This window comes from Crassostrea angulata, chromosome 4, assembly GCF_025612915.1.
Source record: "Crassostrea angulata isolate pt1a10 chromosome 4, ASM2561291v2, whole genome shotgun sequence".
NCBI classification, from domain to species: Eukaryota; Metazoa; Mollusca; class Bivalvia; order Ostreida; family Ostreidae; genus Magallana; species Magallana angulata.
The window spans coordinates 3,698,727-3,723,969 of record NC_069114.1 but is presented as its reverse complement, the minus strand read 5'-3'; the positions used below and the strand labels follow the sequence as shown (position 1 = coordinate 3,723,969).

The window sequence follows — 25,243 nt, the reverse complement described above, 5'->3', positions numbered from 1 at the left end:
AAATTTTATGAGTGAAAAGGGATAATTGTTCAATGAAGATATCTTGGATATATTCCCTTTCATCGATTTCAATTGTATTTCTTTCACAGGTATGTGTATTTTTAATAAAAATCATCAAAAATTGACGGAAGCAATAACTTGGGACAAACAATAACAGTGCCAATCTAAAACATTCTCCTTTAAAAGGAGACTATTAGTATCTATTGTCTAATTTAGATCATACGAACATGCAATAAATGTGGCAAAGTTCTAACAATTATAAGTTAATAACTAAGGAAACTTGAAAATTCTAAAACATCTATCTGAAGTTAAAGTCGAGGCCTTAACTGCCTGCATCTGATGGAAGTATACAATCTCTGTTGAGTTAATCACTTCCACTAAGAACTACACATAAAAAATTGTATTCTTAAGGAAGTGAAAATAAAAGTAGTTTATGCTCATAGTTATATAAGCTTAAATCATTCCAAAAACGACATTATAAATATAAACCAGCACTAGGTTCCAAGTTAGTATTTTTACATGAACCTTACATATACCCATTCCCATCATGGTATAATAATTAAAAGAAGACGAAAGTAGATATAAATGTTGTCTTTATACGATATTCCTTGAGGTTTTATCTTGGCATTAGCAAGTAGCCTACTTAAGTGGAAGTCTTAGAAGCGTTAGATGTGTTTGGTGCTAAATTGACCTAATTCGACTCTTTGCAAAATTGCATTGTATCGATGTATCCAATGTTCAAATATTCTTAGCAACATTTTATATATCTAAAAAATATAAAGGATTCTGCTGTACCATTAAATAAATCTTCTATATAATCTTTAACATAATATTATTAAGGTCCAGATTGACATCAGCTCCTTAACACCTGCCTTGATATTTAATGAAGGGCAAATAACTATATTTTTTTCTCACCATACCATTGTTAAACCAAGAAAGGTCCATTCTATACATTCATTAACACCGCTGATAAGATAAATAGAGCTTTGGGTCACTCTTTTTCATCTGTTTCAACTTAAAAATCCCCATTTTTTTTGCAAAGAATGGGCTTAACCATATTTATATGCAAAATATAAGCTTTATATCACTTAGTGTTAAACAATACATCATGAAATTGACTCCTTTTTTTAATCTGTTAAGATTCCTTTACTGATTAACTACACAATGAGCGTATGTTATATTTAATTTTTAAATTACATTAAAGATCACTGATTTCTTCAAATGAATGTTCAATACTCTGGAAAAAAGGATTTTCATGTTCTTGTGCTTTGGAAAGGCAAACTAAAGCGTTGTTTAGAATTTAGTTTTAAAACAAAATAAATACAAGAACAAAATTACATCGTCCATATTTGATACATTTTTGCAGTCTCTTTGTTTCCATCATTGCAATCAGATTTTCAAAATGGTCAAAGATAAAAACTGTAAAATATTAACAAATTCTTATGAATACCTGTTTTTTTTTCAGCGATCCTAGGGTATGTCCTAAAATGCAAGTATTCATGAATATCTGGGTGAACCAGTAATGTAAGCAGTTCAACAACCATCCCTATCAAGGCACTTTTGATGTAATGTGACACATAGCCGCTTGCACACATATAAGCGAGGTGCTTTAACAATGACTGGTATCTGAACACAGGGTAGTAAGTTTCAATAGATAATCTTTCAAGCGAAACAACGTAGATTTTTCTGCATTTTATAAACGATAACTCTGCATTGCTTCATGAATACAGGTAAGAAAGACTATCGAGGAAACGATACTTTTTCACGTTCAAAGCAAATGATGTATATCAGGTATAGGCCTCATCACATAATTCATTGACTTACCTTATAATTTCTCAATTGATTTATTAACACCATTGCATAACGGGGCTGGGTAAAAGGCAATAAAAAGTACGAAGATCAACATTAATTTTCTCTAAAGGATTTGTTAAAGACACATGTGCCCCAGCATCTCAAAAATCAAATTAAGACTTAATTTAATGCAATATATATTTCAACAAATAATTACACAAATTATGATTGTAATTATGAATTACATTTTCTAACTTGACGATAAAGTCAGTATTCATATAAACTTTAAAACGTAAAAATAAAAAAGAAAAAACGAATTTAGATATTCTTTTTATTTATCTACTTGTTAACAAATTGATGGGTGTCATTAAAATTGATTTCTGATAATTTATTTAAAAAGATAATAAAAAGTAAAAACAAAATACACTGTTCATTATCAATTTTACTATTCCGATTTAGTAGTTTGGATGCGCACTAACCGTGTGTAAAAGACATTTTTATACTTTTTTTTTTATTCGTCAAGCAAAAACAAAAAGGTTTCAATGCCAAACATAAAATTTAAAGCATTTCCACCGATTTTAAAATAACATTTAATGTTTACATAACTTAATCCTAAAAACGACAGGATTTGTCATTGTTTGGAAGTCAGTTAAAAAACAAATCATTATGATTAACCTTATTTTAATCGTTTGAATTCTTGAAATGGTTGCAGCAGTTTTTTTTCTTCAGAGAATAGACTATGTCACAAAACACAAAAGATCCGTGAATTTCTCGGTAAACAAGTAATATTTGCAGTTATTTACAATTACAACCTCCATCAGTGCCTTTGTTATTATTTGAGACCGTACCACACGCATGTATCCGTGATCATTTGATAACGACTGCAGTTTTTTTTCTTCAGAGAATAGACTATGTCACAAAACACAAAAGATCCGTGAATTTCTCGGTAAACAAGTAATATTTGCAGTTATTTACAATTACAACCTCCATCAGTGCCTTTGTTATTATTTGAGACCGTACCACACGCATGTATCCGTGATCATTTGATAACGACTGGCATGTAATCGTAGGGGTATGGATATTGAGCATTTTTTTTGTTGTTGAATGTTTGGGGTATTTCAAAATCATTAAAATTCTTGAAGTCTTAAAGACTATCGAAAAACAGTATTTTTTCATCACGTGAATTCATGTCGTTCTTGTCAAAAGCATTTAACTTGTTTAAATTAGGTTTAATAATATGTCACAACCATACAAAATTAAATATGGTTTTTTTTTTATATCTAGTCCTATTGAGTTTTTTGGCAGATACTTTCAAGAAGCATGATTGATTTTTATGCTTTTAACGAAAACAAAGTTAATCGGAATTAATTGTGCAGAAGAAGATATCAAAGCTCTTTTCAAATACAAATAAAAACGGTCAAATTTTACAAAAAGATTTGATAACACGAAAATGGTACATGTGTAAATTCTGATAAATATCTTTTTTTTCAGGGGTTCTTTATTGTATGACTAACACAACATATCTGATTAAACATGTCAAATGTGCATTTAAAGTACAATAACGATATTCAGCAAGGTACCTTTGTTAAATTAGACACCGTAATGCACGCAGATAATTATGGTGCTTCGACAACGATAGGCATGTAAATGCACTGTTACTTGTGGGGTTTTTTTTAGATCAATTACTTTATATTACCTTTTTTCAAGTATAGCAAGGGGAAATGGTTGGACAGGTTAGTTTTGCTTTCTTGCAAAATAAATGTAACTTATTTAGCCAAGATGAAAATTGTAAGTAGGGAGTAGTTTACCAATTAAATAAAGTAAGATCAGGATCGCTGACTGGACCAAGTTTGACTAAAACTAAGGAGCTGAAGCATAGATATATTGCCTTGTCAGGCATCCTTACTGTGTATGTAAACGATAAGGTAAAACTGCCATTTTGAAGCAAGAAATACTTTATCTTTTCATTTTGGTCAGTTTTGTTTTGTTAATCGAAGATAATAAGTTAACATATTCCTCATCAGCAATTTCAATTTTGATGCAGTTGCATACTTTATGCCACAGTTAATGTCAAAACTGGCTACATTTGAAGGTTCAGAACCAGACGGACCTTTCATTTCCTAAAATTGAGCTGGGACTTGCACGCACTCTTTCATCCATCGTTGTATTATATCCGTGCCTACACCGTCGAAACACTGGATGAACACCCCTCCGAAACATCAACGAACCATGACTCTTACTCTCGTCAAAAATAAATACACATACACAGAGTTATCTCCCTGAAGACATGTAAATCGGTAAGCTACAATACCCCATTTGCAGGATTTAACAATTATAATTCACAAAATATTAATATTACAAATATGGGATTTTTTCTTAATAAAGGATACTGTCAAAAACGCCGGAGAGACACATTTTATTTTAAATTCTTAGTCACGGTTTCGTTCAAGATAACATTTCTTGCAGATGGAAACAACGTTTATATTTTAGTCAAAGTCCTAAAACGTTAAAAAACTGTCTTAATGCACGGTTGACATTTTCAACTTGAAAAAAATTAATTGTTGTTTGATTTTAAAAGCCTTTTGAAACTTAAAAATGAGGTCTGTAACCAGTTTGTTTATTTCTATCATGAGATTTTATCAATTTAACACTCTCAGTGAAAGGTTGATGGAGGTAATCCATTTCCTTGCTCCACAATTATTAAATTATTGTGTTTTGTCAGAAACATGATTACCACAATTTTTACACGTTTACACAAAGTTCAAGAATTCCGACAGCCAAAGCAGTGCCTTTGCCTAACATTGCTGGTCATTTCCATTCAACAAAATAGTAATGTAATTCTTTTCCGCTACTGGTGCGTGTTTCTTCGATCAGTTCGTGCATGTGTCTAAATGTTTAAAGTATTTTGAGCGGTAATGTACAACTACATGCACTTTTTGGAAAAATTATTTAAGCTTTTTTTTTTTTTATTATTTAGGACTTTCCAAAATGCTTTTCGATGATATAAGCTATTGAATCTCTATCGATGACGAATTCCAGTGCATACCTCAATGAGTGTGTGACTGTCACTTTGTCTTGTGACTTGTCGGATGTCGTGGCAGATCTTGGGCAAAATGTCCTTCTCTACCACACAAAACGCTTTTAATTCGGTTTGTCTTGGTTTGTAGCATGTCCCTGAGATCTGTAAGATGGCTACCATATCATATAATCAATATATCTTGCTTGCACTTTTATCATTTAAAATGTAGCTGCTATTACTATGAACTGCTTCAGTTTTACGGTTTTCCTTTTTCTTACAGCTTTCTTCTGGCTCTGTGAGTCTTTTTAATCACTTGATCACGATTTTGCTCATCTTAGTTTGTAAAGTCACAAAAGACTTATGGTTTTTTTGTTTTTGTAATGAACTGTCCTATAGATGTTCAAGGTGTATAGACTTTCTTCTTGGTGTGCTTGGACATAATTTAATTCTGGTCCTGCACGATATAATAGCAAAACTATTTTCTGTTCCAATCTGTCGTGTTATAAATGGATGAAATGAAAAAAAGCGCTATTATACGGTATGTATATATTTGTTTGCATATTGTAAGCAAAAGTAAAATAATAAAGTATTTGCCCAATGCTTAACACCCCCTTCACTTTCTGTCATGACGTTAGATAGTCCAATCCCGTTCCTTGGCACCCGTTCTGGAAAATTACTTTCATTAAAGCTGAAATCGTATTTAAGGTCCTCCGTGCCAACGGAAGACCTTACTATTATTGTGCTTGTTAAAATTATTCTTATTTTCCTTTTTTTTCCTTGCTAGACGCGAACTAATAGACTTTACAATACACTATCTTAATCAATTCATAAATTGTGGAAATCCTTTTCCGTTAACGAGTTATTCTCCTTTTAAAAACTTTCACGGCCTTTGATTTCCAGACAAAGGCTCCGGGACTATGATAGCGGGGAAAAGGATTCCAACAAATTTGAATAAAAGAGACATTGTAGTTGTGCACATCGGTTTTTGTTTTTGGATTACGTTTTTTATTTAGGAAAAGGTAGGGAATCAAAAACAGGATTCCAAAAAGTGCAACAATTTAGACATATATTCCTTTTAATCTCTAAAACGATCAATGGTTTGTTAAGACATGTAGAATAAAAGTTGTGCAAAATATCAAGGGGTTTCATTTGACACAAATAAAAAAGGGCTGATTCCGTCATTTAAGGGCCAATAGACTCTAAAAGTGTTTGCTTTATAACTCAAAAACGGTGAGGATTTTGATATGGCTGTCGATGGAAATGTTGTTTGTTTCGATCTCATAAAGGTCGTTGCACTTTTTTTTTGCAAGTGATTTGTGTAGTATGAGTGTTAAAAGCTTTACATGTTGACATGTACCTGTTTTCATTAGACAAGTTAACGAAAGTCTCTGTGCGTACAACTGGCATAAAGTTACCACAGAAAGTATGCTGGTTTATACAGGAGGCATAATTCATAAGAATTCTTTTTTAGAATACATGCTTTTTTTAAGGAGTTTTAGTGATTGTTGTTAAGTTTTTATAATGCACAATCTTTTATAACGGAAATTGGAAAACAAAACAATCTATTTCTTTTCTAGTAAAACACAAAATAAGAATTAAAAAAAGCTATGCATTGCATTTTAGTTATTAACTCCATGTATTTAAAATCTACCTTAAATCAGAGCTCTGTGTATGTGTGTATGGGTGTGAGTGTGTGTGAGAGAGAGAGAGAGAGAGAGAGTTTTGGGTGCTACCTGTTAAATAGGATGTTAATTGTTGCAACAGTAGAAAAAAAATATTTCTATTACTCATTTATCCACCAATTAAAGAAGATAAATTTTAAATCAACGGTGTTCTATAAGTTAACTATAAGTATCAACATTTGAGGAAATAGATCGTAACCACGAGGCTAACACCTTGAATAATAAGGTATGATTTATGTCGCATTTAAAACGATTTAGCAATGTTTGAAAAAATAAATAAATAAAAGTAAAAAAGATTGATGTGATAAGTTTATTGCAATCGGATTAAAATCAACCGTTCTGATACGCTACCGCTCTCGAAGGCGGTAGCGTATCAGAACGACCGACTTTCGGATTGAGGTTTTTTGATATCGATTTTTTAAAAATCTCTTTATTAATAGTATGCACATTGATATTGCGACGCGTAATTTTATAAATATACATTAAAATAATCAATCTCAGATTAAAAATATATTCCTCTGTTTGGACGCTCTAGTAATCGTAATAATGAAACACCACCCACTTAAGAGCTGCATGCGTGTTCAGATTACAAACTATTTCTGTCAATTAATGATAAATAAGAATGGTTTAAATCCACATCCGCTTATTATAGGGAATAAAAATGTGCAAAAGAATATTGTTGACCACAAATGTGGAACATGTTTATAAATGTATTGTTTTTTGTAAATAAATTTGCAACCATGAATTATGTATTTATGTAGCAAAAACAGCCTTAAACCGATTAAATTATATTTGCTTGACCATTTGCCCTCCTGTATGAGATAATAGAGTTTTTACCACTATCTTAAGTACTAAGAAAGGTGGGCATTGACAATTTGACCTATTAGATATGCCTTGAAAGTTTTAGTAATTATTTCATTAGCCATACCATTCGGTTTTTGGCGTTATTATCAAAAGCAGTTCCATTACATATACCTGTTATGTAAAAATTTATAATAATGATAAGGAAAAAAACCCCAAAACGTGATTCACATTTGCAACGCAAGAAGACCGAAACACTAAAAATATAAAAATCAGCTTACCCCAAAATACAAACGTTTGTTAAATCAGTGTTTTAAAATGTTTATAGCTTTTTAATACATAAATATTTGACGATAAGTCACTCATAAAATAGCCGTTCTCTGTGCCTATAGTACAAAATAAATAAAGTAGAAAAAAGTAAAATTCTTCTAAATGCAATAATGTTTGATGGTACGTTATATTTGTTCTTTAATTAGGGAATGCATATACTTTGTAACCACAAACCTACTAAATAAAGTAGAAAATGTGTACAATAACATTTTAATTGCTTGTCAGAAGACGTAGGTTGAATTGAAGTGCCTGGTGTGGGATTTCACGCCTCAAATTAATTTAAATTTGTCCCATTGACAATATTAACCATATTGAGTGTGCGGTAAGTCAATCTTTATCACCACGTTTATAATGTTATTTTCTTTTTTTTTAAAATATAATTTTCTTTCATTGCTTTGGTTCTTAATGGTGATACGTTATTGATTTAGTTTCCTTTTTTAAATTCTAACAATATAAAAACAGTAAAGGAAAAATAAAATAAAAACATTATTAAACAAATCCTTCCAATTTTTTGTAATCCTTTTTAATCAGTTAAAATGTTATTGATTATTTTTTTAAATTATTTTATCTTACATTGAGTATAAGGTTTAAATTTCCTACTGCGCTTTCCTTTTTGTGGATTGTAAATTAAGTTCAGCCAAAATGATGGGATTATTAAACACTAACTCGCAGTTTAGTTTAAAAAACTGATGAGACATGCTTCTTTTGATATTTGTGAATAAAAGAAGAGCGACATTTTTTCAGCATTTCGATGAAAAAAAATGCGTAAAACCGATGTGACATCATTCCATCACAGACCCATTTTGACAAATATAAAAATTAGATTAATTCTTGATAAAATACTATTTCATTGGTGCTTATCAGAGTCAAAATGGAAGGGTCATGATTTGGGTCAATTTTAAAATTTTAATTGTTTAGAATGCTTAAGAAATGCATTTCTTTTTATCAACGAGAAATAGAGTTTCAGTTAGAAGCAAACAACAGAGCTCACAATTCTTTTTCATGTAAACAAGTCTCATGCCTTTTTTGTTAACATTGGCTCAATAAATCGGTATTAGTTCTTTTTGAACCTGATTTCTCACTCTTCTAATTCGTTTTAAGCATACATATATAGTATCTAGCATTTATCACATTCATTTTAGGTGTAAAATTAGTATTTTTACTTCAGCTTTCAAAACGTAAACAATAGCTTTCTTAACATGACAGAGAATTGTGAGCTCTATATCTCGCTTATAACAAGACAAATGAAAAATTTTGGTTGACTATTAGAAATGTCTTACTTAGGCATTGTAAACATTTAAAACGGAAATATAAGTTTTGACTTTAATCGTGGCCATGTCCCTTTAACATACACGAGGAACGATTTTGCAAACAAACAAATAGAAAAAAATGTGCACTTCGTTTAGAGTTTGAAGAAAAAAATATTATTTACACCAAGTCTAGATACTGTATATTTCTAAATTGTAGTCAGACCATGGAGTTTCAAATATTTTTGATGGTCATCGCCGTAGTCAGTGTTGAGACTAATAACGAAAGTTGTAAAGAAATGTTGCAAGGCTATCTGACGGGGCAACTGTCGTCTGCTTTAGGAGCATACCAAGTAGAGGCTTTGAGGCGGGAATTCGAAAGCTTTTCTAATGATGTTAAGAAAACCTTAAAGGAAGTTAAAGAAAAACAAGTGGCTGATACTCAATTGAGTCAGGGTAGAAATTCAAATTCAACATGTTCTAATGTATTATGATTTATTTTAACAATCCTTATTACACATATGATATTTTATCTTTCAATTGGCAATTGATAAAAAAATTCCCACTGTTTCTTGTACTTTAGAAAAACGAAACAGCAGTATCGTTTACACAAGATGGGGGAAAGATTCATGTCCTTCCAATGCTGAACAAGTTCTTTCGGGTAAATTGAATTCATGTGCAGACACTAGATTTTAAAATTACAGTTTTTTGTTTGAAAGTTTGATTAACCATTGCCAGTCAATGCATTTTGCGTGTTCATAAAAACACACACGCAGCAATGTTTAGGCTTACTATGAAAATATTAGCGGATTTAAACGTTCATGAAACGATGCATCTATTATTACAAAATATTTATGCAAAGTTATTTTATATTGATATAAATGTTATATTAAACGGAAAAGTACAGTATATACTACTTTGTATGACACTTAGTGTGGTCCCTTGAATTGAAAGCCACGTCATATGTGTAGATAATTCTCCCGAATGGAGGTCATAAACAAATTTTAATATTGCATTTACTTGAATAAAAATTTTAAATTATAATTAAATTCTACTTTTCTGGTAGATTCTGAAAAGTGCTGCTGCTTTGTATAGGGTTAAGCTTTTATAAGAATTTAACTCAAAGAAATGAGCTCCGCTTGGAATTTATATGACCTTCGCTTAATATTTTATGTATTGCATTTATCAATTAATTCTGATTAGATTTCATTGAAGCAGCAATAGTGTTACATAGATATAACAGTCCCTTAATTATATCCAAAAGATCGAAGAGGTTTAAGAGGTTCGCTCCTTTTTAAGGTAGCCATTTTGGATCAACTCTCGTCTGAAAATTTTGCATCATATATTAATTCTAGTAGTATATCTATTTTTTACAATGCCAAATAAACAATACTGAATCAATTGTTTAAAAAATACATGTTTACAGAGATTGGTAAAGGACTATATTTTGTGGCGGAAGGTTTTCAAGAAAGAAATGAACAATTTTCATAACTCACAAGTTATAGAGTAGTGTCACTTTAGCTTCCTAATTTTCAGCGCAGTTTAAACTTCTAAATACATGGAGTTTGTGTATTACGATATATTCATGATATTCTAAAAAAACATTTAAACAATGTTTTGATATTTCTATCGATATATTTTGGCATATTTACCTTATATTTTATAGAAATTAAGGAAAATGAACTCCAATTTTAGCCTAATATTTGCTTATTTCATGCTTTATCTCAAATTTTAAATGTGAAACCTAGTTGTTTTTACCTTTAAATGAGACATTAAATGTGTGTCTCTTTGCGTGAAAGGTTTTGGATGACATTACTATATTTGTTTTATTTGCGTTATAATTTGATTACTCCAAAATTTTGTAACATCTGTTGTTGTGTTCAAAGTGAACTGGCATTTGAAGCCACAAGTAAAGCAAGAATTTTTAAACTTTGACATCGATTTTAATTTATAGTCACTTCATGTGTCCAAGTTCATACTGTATTAAAATCGTAACTAAATAATAGTTCAAACTATAAATATTTGTTTGATTTCTTCAAATCATCAATTTCTATGTAAAAATTAACCAAAACTTTCAGGAGAATTATCATTTCTTTTAGAGCCCTATATTTCCAAAAAATGGCATGTGACAGGGGCACAAATAAAATAAATGAACATTTTAGGCCCAGCTCTTTATATCTAACTGGTTTTCGGATAATTGGCATGACTATTATTTCAAGAGCCAACCTCCTTATATGTATGCCCTTGAGTAAAGCGGATTTACATAGGCTTCCCAATGACAAACACAGCACACTTGCACATTAAACACTCTAAAATAGAAATAATACACGCTCTAAAAATAATTACATGCCGAATCAAAACAAACGTAGTTGTTTTATGACTATGCTCCGTTCATTTATAAAATGCATTTTCTCGTGTTAAAAAATTGATGGATCCGCCTCTCTCTACACATAATATGCGTTAAAATTTATATTGATAGTTGTTGGACTTATTTGAGTACAAAGTTGCACGTATAGGTAATTTTTAATGTATATATAGTTTAATGTTTTCGCACCCATACAATAGGAAATTATTTTATTTATTAGCATATTTGAGTTGTTGTTTTGTTTTAAGTCATAGTTAACATTTCCCGAACGTTCTTTATTTATTGCTCTCTAGTTTAATTATACTTAACGAAAATGGCTAAAACTGCACTATCATTTAGCAGGTTTGTCAAGATAACGATTTTTGAACTACGGAAGAGCAAATCAATTAAATAATTAAGGGTTACGTCGGAGGATCATGGTATCTACACACTGGGGCAGCTGTAAATCCTCTTTGCCTACCAAAGAATCCAGAGTGGGGAATTTACAACGATGGAACTGATGGAAGCAAAGCGTACATATATGGTGGAGAGTACCAGACGAATTCAGTCCCATCCTACATGAAGACTCTTCATCAGCACGATGTCCCTTGTGCCGTTATTTTGGTTCGAAAACGATCCATTGTGCAAATGTTTCCAGGTGAGGTAAACATTAAAATGCAATGATGTAAAGAACATAACAAACATCACAGAAGAAGGATCGCTCGCCTATTTTAAAGATCTCTTTATCTTTTTAATATAATATTTAGATAATAAATAGATTTATTGGAAAAGTTGTTCACTGTTTATAGTGTATAACTATTGCTTGGACAAGGACCACGTGTTGAAAATGAAAATTATAATCATAACTCTTCCTTGTAGCAAGAAAAACGTGCTACGTGGGATGGGAGTTAGAGTATAATGGGTACCTCATGGCTGGCTATCATGGGTACAAGGCTGGATCAACCTACACCTGTGTTGACGAGCATCCAGACACTGTACCTGGAGGCCAAGCCGATACAAATGGCTACCTATATTATCCCGTGGAGGCTAGATGTGGTGCCCTGAAGTGCCCACCTTACGTCGAAGGACGAGAAATCGTCTGTGTTGTCTGTTCTAAAGAATAAATTAATTACGTTTTCATTCAAAATATTAAATGTTGTTTATAATTTGAAGTCTTACTGAATCCTATTTAAGATATTTTCCTATTTTGTTAAGAATGTTAGTAATTATACCCCTTTAATTTTCTATTTTTGCGATCTTGGTCATGCCTTCAATCGAGAGCTCGCCGGAAGAGAATGTGCGGCGACTTTAATTCTTATTTTTGTCAAACTCATTTCCTTTGAATTTTCTATAAACAAGTTAAACTTCTATGTCACAAATACCAAACATCATAGATACGGATTTGTTTTTATAGGTTAATGCAATTTTACTTAAAGGTTAATGTAAAAAGAAACTTCTCTACAAAAGCCTTGTAAGACCTATCTTGCATTTTTAGATAAAGTTTTTATTAAAAGTGACTACGTGCATTGATGTTTTCCTGTCAACCTTTCCATTGATAAGTCGATTAAAACAAAAATTAATAAATTCCTTTCTCAAATTAAACCAATAAACAAATTTGTCAAAACATTCAAATAAACAGGCGTGAAGTTTATAGTTGGTCTTGTTACGTCCGAGAATTCGAGTGCAAATATATATACCCAGAATAAAGCATAAAACTACAGAGTATCTCCCGTTTTTCGATAGATATAAAGTTCTTTCTCTTAAAGTTGGCGTGGTAGTAAATGATTTTGGTTTTCTGATTCAATGGAATTTATTTTTTATGGTTGACACTTTAAAGTTTGTTTTCATTAGTGTTTGCTTATAGACTACCACATTAAAACCCCAAAACAAACACTGCATCTAAATGCTTTCAAGAATTAAACTTTAAGAATTATTTTCCACATATTTTAATGAAGAATTATCACCACCTCCCCAAGCCAAACACAGTTAATGAGATTTGGTATACAAAAACTTTGAATATTAACTCTATAGCTATGCTTGCAAAGTACATATACATATACTATTTCAAACTTAAGCTGTAGATCAATTGACCTTCCTGTACTAATTGGGAGATCGCGCGGTTGAGCAGTTTGAAATCAATATAACAATTTTGAAATGTTAGTATCAAATGTAAAACTTTGAACTCTTCATTGGGTGCAAAAAAAAAAACCCAAAGCTTGTTTCAACTAAATTGTTTATATTGTTCCTACATGTTTCATAGATATATTACAAGCTACACTATAATTCCCGAGAAAATATAGAGATTGAATAAACTATTTTAATATATTGCATGATATTAAAATTATATAAAACAGTCGAGTACACGTCAATATTAAATTTCATTTTGATCGTATATCAATACGGTTATTCTAAAATGCGTAGGACGTGTAGTATTAACTTTCTTTGTGATTGCACTGTATGACAATATAAATACATAGAAGGGGAAATACTGTAGTTGGTTTGTGCAGTTTATTACCGTAAGTAAACATCTATGGCCAACCGTTATCTTCTGTTTAAAATTTGTTTTAAAGTCATTACTTTACCCCATCAAGATATTTGGTAAAACACTGCTCTATATATTGCACTGATTTTTGCGTTTTAATTTCATGTCTATGCATAATTCTTCAACGATCAAACTAGAGTTCCGAAAAGGAACATTTAAAATAACAATAGTCAAACATTATGTCGTAGTGTTACAAGGATTAAAAATATAAATGACGATCTTAAATTTTCTAGTTGGTGATTGATCAAGTATGAACCAAGAATACAAATAAGACTCTTCTTATATTGAAAAAAGAATATTATAATATTTTTTTGTTTTCGGCTGCTCATGTTTACAAATCATGTCATTTTAAAGTGACTTTTATAAGGAAGTAACATTCTATTTAAAGCAATGCATATTTGTTATACGTATAGTTATTTTTTCATTCGCAGAGTATGGGTTTACTACTCTTTCTGATACTGTTAGCTGTAGCAGAAGTCGAGACAAATACCGGAAGTTGTAAAGACATGTTACAGGGTTATCTGACAGGACAACTGTCGTCTGCTCTAGGAGCGTACCAAGTAGAAACTTTGAGACGAGAGTTCAAAATTGTTACAGATCAAATTGAAAAATCGGTTAATAAATTGGATGAAAAAACAGAAGCTGCTCTAAGCAGACACATAGGTACTTTTTTTAAAATGCATAACTATGAATTAAAAGCATAAATATATCTCTTCTTTAAATAACCCAACTAAATTGTTTAATTATGTCTAAGTAAACAGAAGCAGTGGCATTGTGTACGCACGATGGGGGAAAAAGACCTGTCCTGCAACCGCTGAACTAGTTATCTCAGGTACGTGGAGCTATTTTTTTTAGTGAAAGGTATGTTGGCTGAGCACTAACTCGTTTGAGCCAACTAGTATACATCTATATTTATTAACAAAACTTTCTTTTTATTCAAAAATAAAAACATTTCATTTTATGCTTACAAACACATGCATGTGTTGCATGTAATTTAAATATATATAAAATTATTCAATTAAATCTTATAAAATCATTTTAGTTGAATTATTATAAATTCTATAATGTAAATAAAAAAAATATATTGCAAATCCAAAATGATTTTAATTGAACATGAGGTAAATATTTTTTTTCAAAGTCAAATTTAAACAACAACAATGATATTCATAAATCATAGAGGAAAAATACAAATTATACTTTGTATTAACCTGAAATAATCAACACTCTTCATATATTTTAAATTTAATAAAGACGTGTAGTTTGAACAAATGAAGTAATGATAAAATATGCACACTTTGAATCTAATTTGATGTTTAAAAAATGATCAAATCACATGACCCCAACAATCCCCTCTCATTAAAAAAAAACCCTAAAACAAAGCAAATTAAAACAAAAGCGAAAAAATACTCTATGCAGCTGTGTCAAAACCAATATTTTACTTTCAAATATTTCTTATTCATTCGTTAAGGATATACTGGAGGATCTCATTATAGTCATACTGCAGCAGTAGTAGATCCTCTCTGTTTACCCAGAGATCCAGAGTGGGGTGTATACACAGACGGAACTGATGGATATAAAGCGTTTGTATGTGGGGCAGAGTACGAAACAAGTACCTCAGCTGGCAGTTTACAAGCACTACATAACCACGACGTGCCTTGCGCTGTGTGTCTGGCTCGTAACAAATCGGTAGTCAAGATGTTTCCAGGTAAAATATGACAATCTCACTATGATTTTTTCCCCTCTTTAATTGATTACTTTAATTTTTTTGTTGATGGTAAATCAGTAACCACTAGGTGACATACTATGGAGTCATTAATTTTCGTGGGGGCAATTTTTGCTTTAATTCAACAGCTTTGTGGAGACCTATTTTCGTGTGTTCACTCATACCCACAAAATCATATATGACTTTATTACCCTATCTTACTATTTCATGGAGAATGTTAATTTGTTGATATGACGTACCCACGAATTCACGAAATTAATCAACCACAAAATCTAATGATTTCACAGTAGTAAACTAGCGTCGTGCGTTTTATGATGTCGATTAAAATATATTATTAAAATTTTTCCTTTGCTCGTCTTATATTAGAAACAGACCAGTCTTAACAAAGAATGTCAACTTTGTGTCTTTCCAAAGTTCATGCAAAATAACATTACCATATCCTGCTACACGTGGTCAATCTAGAGTTATGTTTTCAGAAGATAAGTGTACATTACCATTGGTTTCATTGTACATTTTATTATTGAATTTGTTCTATTTTGGAAGCAAATTCTGGCGAAAAATAATGTTTGTAGTGTTTACACTGTTATTTCATTCCATAAAATCTTTCTAGTCCAACAAGAACAAAAGAATTAATCCGGAAAAAAATTATCGTCGTCAAAAGACGAATTTGATACCTAAAACAGTATTTTTACGAAATAAAAAGAAACTGTTTTATATTTTTGAATTTTTTAAAAACATTTTTGTACCAAAGCCAATATGCATATCGACGATTGCTGTTAGAGAGCTTATTTACGGCAAAATTACTGTAAACTTTGTAAGATAACGTATGCTTTATAAAAAAACTACGATGGAAATAAGTATGCAAAAATCATATGATTTTGATTTTATTATATATATATATATTTTTTTTTAGAAAAATAGAGCGGTTTTTACTTTGCATACGTTAGATTACGGAGCAGCATATCATATTTCTACGAGGCCAGGTGACGTCAAACAACACACAGGCAAACCTGTCACCCTTTTTCAAAGTTTAAACCTTTCAGTTTCACACACTTTTCATGTCATTTAAATTCAACCCATTTATAAAATGCACGTTCATAACATTATTTGTCAAGTATTTGAATAATGCCTATTGTGGATATCGTAGATCATTTAATTCCGTTAATATCTGTCCACGCAGTTTAGATTAGGCAATAAAGCAAAACGAATAGGCGCAAAATCCGGGATGTAAGAGTGGCGAGGGTGCTTGAAGAGCTCAAAATATCAGTTCTCCCATCTTTTAACCTCCGTGATTCTAATTATAAACCTTTGTGTTACAAAAAAGCACCATCTAAGAACCTTTGATCTCCATAGGAAATTTTTCCGCCGTACAAACAAAGTTTCCTTATTCCAAAATGTCCAATGACGTTAACGTTTTGACCCATTTTCGTGCGTTGATTCGCGATAGAAAAGTAAAAAACTCTTCAATTTAATTGATACTGTCACAAAATGTCTTTCATTTGTTACTGTGATGTCCTATTTAATATGATTAGTTTTTATGCTCTTTAACGCGACATTAGCTTAATAAGGAAAAATGCGTACACAATAGAAATGGAGCATATCTTATGAAAGTAATCAAGATATATATTTTTATGGCGCATTTAAAAGAAAAACAAATCATAACATATTTGTTAGAAAAAAATGTCAAGACTGAATCTTAAAAATTTCGTTCGTATCACGCCAATAGTCCGTTCACAATCGAACTTGTCCGCAAACTTTTCTTACTACACTCGTTTATATCATTTAGCTTCTAGCTAAATACACAGTATTAACTAATGTCTTTTTCGCATTTCTTAATGTATTTTGTTTTATTCAATTTTATAACTTTTTGATTTAAAACTGTAACTGACGTACTTGTTATTATAGCACGAAAAACATGCTACAAAGGATGGAATTTAGAGTACCATGGTTACCTAATGGCCGGATATTACGGTTATAGTGCTGGGTCAGTATACACCTGTGTTGACAATCACCCAGACACATTGCATGGAGGCAGAGCGGATAAGAATGGTTATCTGTTCCACCAAGTAGAAGCTCGATGTGGTTCCTTGAAGTGTCCACCTTATGTTGAGGGAAGAGAACTCGTGTGTGCCGTTTGTTCCAAAAAATAAGAAGTCTCTACAGATATATTATTACAAATTCATTCTGATATTAAGATTCTTGGTTTCGACATTTTCATCAAAGTTGCCGGGAATTAGAGAAAGGTTCATTAAATGATTCAATACTAATTTTGTAGTAAATTTAAATTAAGTAAATAACCACTTTTGTTTCAAACACATTTGACATAAGGGATGTAATATATCATTTCATGATGACAATAAAAGCATTTAAAATTAAAAGGATTGGTGTTTCTTACTTCAATTTACGAGGGTTGTTCGGAAATTATTGAGACATTTCCATGGGGAAAAAAAGAAACCCTTGAAATTTCACCTAAACGTACACCAGGATAGTGTTTATCAATGTGAAAAGTTTCGTGTCCATAGCATGCTTAGATCCTTCCTGGTGAACGGATCATCTTGCCTTCGTCCAGTGACCTGGCGCAACCGCAAACTTACCGTAACGTCATTTTAACGCTTCTCATTGATCCTAAGTTTTAAACACTAAACAAACAAAAGGATATTAGAATTAATTCTTCATTTCTCATCTTTTGTTTACATTACAAGATGTCAACATTTACATATTCTCTCCATTCTTGATTTTTGGGGGTAAAATCGGGTTATTTCTAACCGAAAGTCAAATAACTGTGAAATGTCTCCTACAGTCATTCTGTGTACATATTTTAGAACTGTTGACATCATTCAGTGTGCAAACAGTACTTTTGTCTGACTTCTAGCTAAACAATTAGTAAAAGAAGTTGTAACACTGAAGCCCTCTATCCCTTGCCATCGTATATTTTTTGATAAAGCAATTGGGTGCCCTGAAAAGGGTTTTTTGCGAAATTTCCACCAGTTTGATGTATATTTGCTGCGCCGCCTTGACGTCAAAATTCAGTATACCGTCGTTGTCAGATTTCTATTGCTTGGTAAATATATCTGTACCATATCCGTATTTCACCTCGAACAGAAGTGAAACTTGATAAAAAAATTGTCACAATAAATAGCAAAAAGAACATATATAATCTGATTTATTTTATTATGAACTGTTACTTTCCGAACACTTAGATAGACGATGTTTTAGTTTTATTATTCTTCGAGTTTATTCTTGCGCCGGGTACCCCGACCCGCGATTTGTTTATCTACCGTTGTAAACAAAATATTAAACATTTTTAAAGTATTTTTTGTTTAAGTATTTATTAAGGTTTCTTAAATGTTCATGCCAATTTTCACCCTAATTCGTCTCTTAGGAAGGAAAATATCCATGTTGTCTCAATAATTTCCGAACAACCCTCGTATGTTCAGGGAAAAGGAAGTAATTGACTAACAAACTAAGTTAAATCTAGTTAAAACGGAACACTTAAATGTGTAAGCTCTTGCAATCGTTTATCTTATGATTATTTTGTTTATTATCGAACATTTCCAAAAAATACAATTTCTGCGATAACAATTAAAAAATTAATTGATTGAATGAATTGCAGTAAAAAAAATGTAAAATTTAACTATAAATAACAAATTCATTGAACGATGAGTGGTCATCCTCAGCATCAGGGAGACAACGAAGGTGAGACGATGAATATGAGTCAATGTTTTAGAAAACTTAAATCAATCAAACATGATAGATAAAGCCCTTAAATCTAAAAGTTCAGGTATCCATTAAAAATCAATTCAAATTTAAAATCTACTGATGTAGTGAATAATAAAAAAGGAAAAAATAGGATTTTTTAATATGACTACATCAATATTTATGCAGTTTATCAGTTAGACTAACACCATTGATTAAGATGTCGTACACCAAATAAACATGTTCTTAATAAATTGAAAAACAAGTTCATAAAAATAACAGGAAAATAAAATCGTACACAGAGCAGACGCACACAAATATAATGTAAGTCAATATCATTCTGTGTTTGTGTAATAAGTTTACTTAATTATTTTCATTAATGTTTTTAAAGAAAAAAATTGAATATAAAATTATAAAAGCTGAAAGAATCCTTCCTGAAACAAGTTTAACTTGGTAATTTTGTCATAGACCTTGGTATTATAAGAAAAAAAATATTTTTTTTTGCATAACAAGAGTAGAAAAAAAATATTTTTTTGCATAACAAGAGTAAACTGTCTTACAACAAATGTAAAATAATTTTTTATAAATATTTGGAAAAAAACCAATGTACACGAACAGCTACAACATAATAAAAAAAAATAACTAAAACAGTTAAAACGTGGTTGTTTCGAGTAGACCTAAAACGAAAAGTGGATGCTTGTGACGTGAAGAATAAGCTTTATTTTTTAGGATCTTCAAACTGTTTATTGTCAATAGTAATCCACTACAGTGCTTTATCAAATATATCTCAACTAACATTGTATTTAATTTGCCCGAAACCCTTTGATTTTTGTTATTTTTAATAATGTCAAATAATGCCACCGTAGATTTCACTGACGTCGTGACGTCGCCAAAAATGCAAAACAATGATATATAACAACTGCTCCATTCTAACATTTATCAGTGAAAGGATAAAAAACTAAAGGATATGCCTTAGATATTGTTTCTTATAAATGTATATACATAAATAAATGTAATCTTAAGAGAGGACCGATTTTCGTGACAAATGAACCCAATTCTCTGAAAGATATTGTGAAATGACCATCATTTATTTAAAAAGAATCCATTCATGATTATAAAATAATCGTTTAAGACCAAAATTTAATCTCGATAATTTAAGTTTGAATGATTAAAAGAGTCGAAACATTCTGTAGGGAAATATATAATCAAGTTTAGGTTATTTTATTATTGTGGCTATCTTCTTTAACCAATAATTGATAACAACAATATCATCTATTAAAGTTTTATTCATTAATATATTAGAGATAAACTTTTATCTGATTTTGTCAATCATGAAAGTAACTCAACTATTTGTACGTATTGCATGAAAATGACCAAACAGAAACATTGATATCATTTTATTTTTTTCGTCAGGCTTCCATGGTAAATCCCTTGTGGATGTTTCTAAACATGAGTTTAAATACAATGTTTTATAAAATATCTTCTCCATATCAGCCATCTGGTGTTAAGTTATATTTTCGTTTCATGTAAAGGTCTCATCTGAGCTCGTAGACCCAGGTTTGCGTGTTTATGATTATTATTATTGATGTAATTTAAACATAAAATCATTATGCTGCTAAACACGACATACGCTCATGTAATTTAAGACTCTGTCATGGTATACCATTTCATTTTAATTTCGTTCTGATAAGCATTATAAACAACAGTTAAATAAAACCATATGACTTTAGTACTTTCCTATTGTAATTGTTGAAAAAACCTCGTAAACACATTGGGTATAATTGACGGTAGTGGGAAAGGTTATTTAATTTTAATTGTTGATATTCAAGTTAATCAATAAATTTGCTCGATTGTTTATTTGTTACGAATTAATGTTTTTATTAAATTGCATAAAATAGACTTAGTACAAAGATATTAATATTTTATTAAAAAAATCATACAATATATACTTTTTTCTTATGTACTAGGTCATAATCATAGTATTTTCCTATTATACGCAGATGATCGTTGCTCTTATTCTTCTGATTCCTGTGATCAAGGCAGTGGATGAAACAAACAGTAGAAGTTGTAAGGACATGTTACAGGGTTATCTAACAGGACAACTGTCGTCTGCTCTGAGGCGGGAATTCAGAACTGTAACCGATCAAATTGAAAAGTCGGTGAAAGAAATCAAAGAAAGAATACACATTGACGCGCAAAAGAACCGAGGTAAAATATGAACATTACCTTAAAATTATATATTTTCTTTCTTTTTTTGTTGTATTTTCTTTGATATGTTTTTATCATTATTAATAAAAAAAGGAGGAAAAAATAAGAATTAAAAATTATTTTATATATGCATAAACTTTTTTTTCTTTATTACATAATCGTATATTTCTAGATGCAACAAACAATAGCGTTGTTTACACAAGATGGGGAAAGAATACCTGTCCCCTTAATGCTGAAATAGTTTTATCAGGTACAATGTATAGTTATCTTTAAAAAATAAAGCACTTAAAATTGTAAAGACAATTGAAACATTTTTGTACTGTTTAGCTGACTTATATTGTGGTTTTATCTCAAAAGAATCATCTACATGTGTTTATGCAAGTTCAATTCAATTATCTAAACTTTTAACCTGAGATTAGTTTATTTCATTGGTATTTGTTAGGCTACACCGGCGGGTCATCGTCTGGCCATGCAGGATCTGCTGCTGATCTTCTTTGTTTACCTAGAGATCCAGAATGGGGGGTTTACAGTGATGGAACTGATGGGAACAAAGCTTATGTTTTCGGCGCAGAATATGAAACAGACACATCTCATAGCAACCTGCTGAAACTTCAGGATCATGATATACCGTGTGCTGTTTGTCTTCGTCGAAATAGATCCGTTGTCAAAATGTTCCCAGGTGATATCAATGCAATTTGATATCATTTTTTTTGAGAGCTCTATGCGAGTTTGAATGTTCTAAAGATAGTGACATACTTTTAATTAATATAAGAATAGAAAATGTGCTTTCACTTTTTTATTTTTTAAATTTTTAAACACTACCCCGCGGTTTCCAAAATAAAATAACATAACAAGTGAAGGCAAACCATATCCGTTTAATCAAAACCGCTGTTAGAATTCTATATTCTTCTGAATTCAATAGTTAATTATCCGGCTCTCGAAAAACCTTCCCAACTTTTATAAAGCTTGCACGGAAAACGGTATGTTGCATCAAAACAACACAAAATATGGGATTCTAACAGCACTTTTCAATTAAAGCATTGATCAACTAACGATACGTATAAAATATCAAGTTTAATTTATACGGGGTAGTGTTTTTCTAGTCGGATTTTTATATCGTAAACAACGACAGAGGAAAGCCTGGCCGAGAAATAAAAGCAAATTGACATCCCTTTTAGCGAATGATTGATTAACTCACATCTCCCCCAGTATTCTTCTGTTCAATTCTCAATAAATCACACCATTAGTTATTTACTATATTAGAGTTCTTAGATTAGTTATATCTTGAATATGTTTTCAATGCTTTCCAATCAAATTCACACGACATTTAACTTTTAGTCATGACGTCATCAATGTGTAAATCTACGTAATACAAACTAATCTCCGGATAAAGAATTGTCTTCAGTATTTTCTATTTGTTTTTGGTCTACGTTTCGTTGCTTAGATATTTGAATAAGTAAATAATAACTAAGATTTGTGAACTCACAGAATTGCATGTAACTCAGATTCCATATGCTTCCTTAACATCCCCGCGAATAGTCTTAATCATGATTTTAAAGCTTCAATTTACATTAAGATTCCCTGTTTAAACTCATATATGAATGTGCCATTTTTGTCTGCACCAGAAAACTGAATACACCTTTGGTATTTTAACAAGTGTGAATTGATGCCCGTAATTTATAACTGAATTTTATTTGCATGGCTTAAACCAAAGTTGTCGGATCCAAGGTACTGCCCAATGATCAGCTTGCCCTACACTTTTTGCTAAGATATTATTTTGTCTAAGTAGCGTAATGGACAATCCACTCGCTTCTACCGCTGCGACCCGAGTTCGATCCCCGTGATCGACAGTGGATGTAAGTGATAGGGAATTGCGGTCGCCTGCTTGGACAGGTGAGTTTGTAAAAAATAAATGAAGTTCAGTTAGAGTTCACTTCAATTAGTTAACCCATGATTTTTGGCACCCCGTTATGAAAGTTATTTCCAGCAAAACTAAAATCGCGTAAAATGTCCCATTTTATCTATTATTTTTTGTATTAACCAAAGATGTCCGATTCAATGTATCTGTCAGCGATGCAGAGCTTAACCTAAAATACCCGCCTTGATAAAAATTAGTTAACCCGCGTTCTTGATTACCCCGTTCTAGAAAGTTCTATTCGTCCAAACTAAACTCGCGCATTTAATCAACGAATTGGTTCAATTAATTACTAGCATTAAATATTTGTTAAATCTTAATTTTTATGTATATCTAAAATAGTTTTCTAGTTAATATATCCACTTTTTACGTAATAACTTAATATCGTTTTCATTGCAAGTGTATTTTTTGTGAAAACTCCCACTGACTTGGATCTGCCAAAACGTGTTCAAAACTGTACACTCATATTTGCTATTTTAGGCTGGTTCATCGAAAATGAAAGGTTTATAATTTATTTCACTATAATTACTTATCATGTAAATACATTTATGCACTCACTAGCGTTTTAAAATCACATTTATTAAAAGTACTGCGACAGATTCATAGTAAATCTTATATATCTATATGGTTAACTTCTATGTGAATAAATGTTGTATGCATAAAACAAGGAATTTGTAGGGAGAGGAGGGGGATCACTTTTATATAAAATTCTTATCCCATATACAGTTAAAGTAATATTTGACCTAACGAAGAAAAACGACGCACTATACACCCACCCATTTTAAAATTACATAAAAATAAAATTGTATTCTTCAGTCAACTGCATACAAAAATGAAAATAAAAATGATGAAATAAAAAAATATAGAAGATAAATAGGCATTGTATTATGATAATGTTTAAAAAGTTAAGTCCCGCGTTTGCGCGTTTTATAATCTAGTACATTTTCATATTTTTGCTACAATTTAGTAGATTGAATGTGTAAGGGCATAAATTGATTGAACTCTCTGTCTATAAAATAATGCTTGTTTGTATTTAACTTTAATCATATGAATTATTTTTTTTCTAGCCAAAAAATCATGTAGCAAAGGATGGAAATTGGAGTACCATGGTTACCTAATGGCGGAATATCATAGTCATGCAGCCGGTACAATGTACACCTGTGTTGACGAAAAACCAGATACCTTACATGGAGGTCATGCCAATAAAAATGGTAGATTACTTTATTCTGTTGAGGCTCGATGTGGTTCGCTAAGGTGTCCTCCATATATAGAAGGGAGAGAACTAGTGTGTGCTCTTTGTTCAAAAGAATAAATTTGATTAGATTATCATTTTATTTCTTGTCATTTAATATTCTTAAGGTAATTTGAAACATTTGTTTAGCAGTCCCTAAATGTATTTTAACAGTTTATTAGATTATTATAGTATTGCTTTCTTTTTTGTTACTATGCATCTGTGTATTTCATTCCTAACTATTTATAGCGATATATATATTTTTCCTCTAAAAATTATTACACGACATGTTTAATAAAGAAGTCTTCTCAAAATTAATAGTTTTATGTTTCTTTGTCATTTGATGTCAATATGACTACACTTGGGTTTCTAGTGTTATGCATAGTAAAAAATAGAATTGCTTCAGAAATGAACAAATGTCATTTATTAAAGTACATAACGAAAACTTAAAAAAAACATATACATATATTTATTACATTTAAAGAGTATATGGTCCCACAACACATAAAATTGAATATTGCTTAAAGCTTGCAGTTTACCAGCAACAGAAGTTGTATTTTACCGGTATATGGTCCTCTTAAAATTATCAATGAAAACATTCTTGTACAAAATCGGTTGTAAAGAATGCAGGCTTTACTTGCAACAATAGTTTAAACTCGGTATTCATAAACCAGTATGTACGATGCACATGAAACTAAAAATATAAGATCTCAG

The 25,243-nt window shown here is 31.0% G+C and overlaps 2 protein-coding genes across 2 annotated transcripts; both read left to right on the top strand.

Moving 5' to 3' along the window:
• The first annotated feature begins 7,878 nt into the window (after positions 1–7,878).
• Positions 7,879–12,452, top strand: LOC128180232 (short-chain collagen C4-like). The gene is made up of 5 exons (XM_052848160.1): positions 7,879–7,945; positions 9,091–9,326; positions 9,454–9,533; positions 11,638–11,872; positions 12,094–12,452. Exons 2-5 carry the CDS (start codon positions 9,098–9,100, stop codon positions 12,336–12,338), a joined length of 789 nt encoding a protein of 262 aa, XP_052704120.1. The 5' UTR covers positions 7,879–7,945; positions 9,091–9,097; the 3' UTR covers positions 12,339–12,452.
• Positions 12,453–14,190: 1,738 nt separating this feature from the next.
• LOC128180223 (uncharacterized) lies at positions 14,191–24,624 on the top strand. The gene is made up of 7 exons (XM_052848151.1): positions 14,191–14,419; positions 14,511–14,588; positions 17,385–17,611; positions 21,176–21,383; positions 21,556–21,633; positions 21,826–22,062; positions 24,366–24,624. The coding sequence occupies exons 1-7, from the start codon at positions 14,191–14,193 to the stop codon at positions 24,608–24,610; spliced, it is 1,302 nt and encodes a 433-aa protein (XP_052704111.1). The 3' UTR covers positions 24,611–24,624.
• Positions 24,625–25,243: the final 619 nt, after the last annotated feature.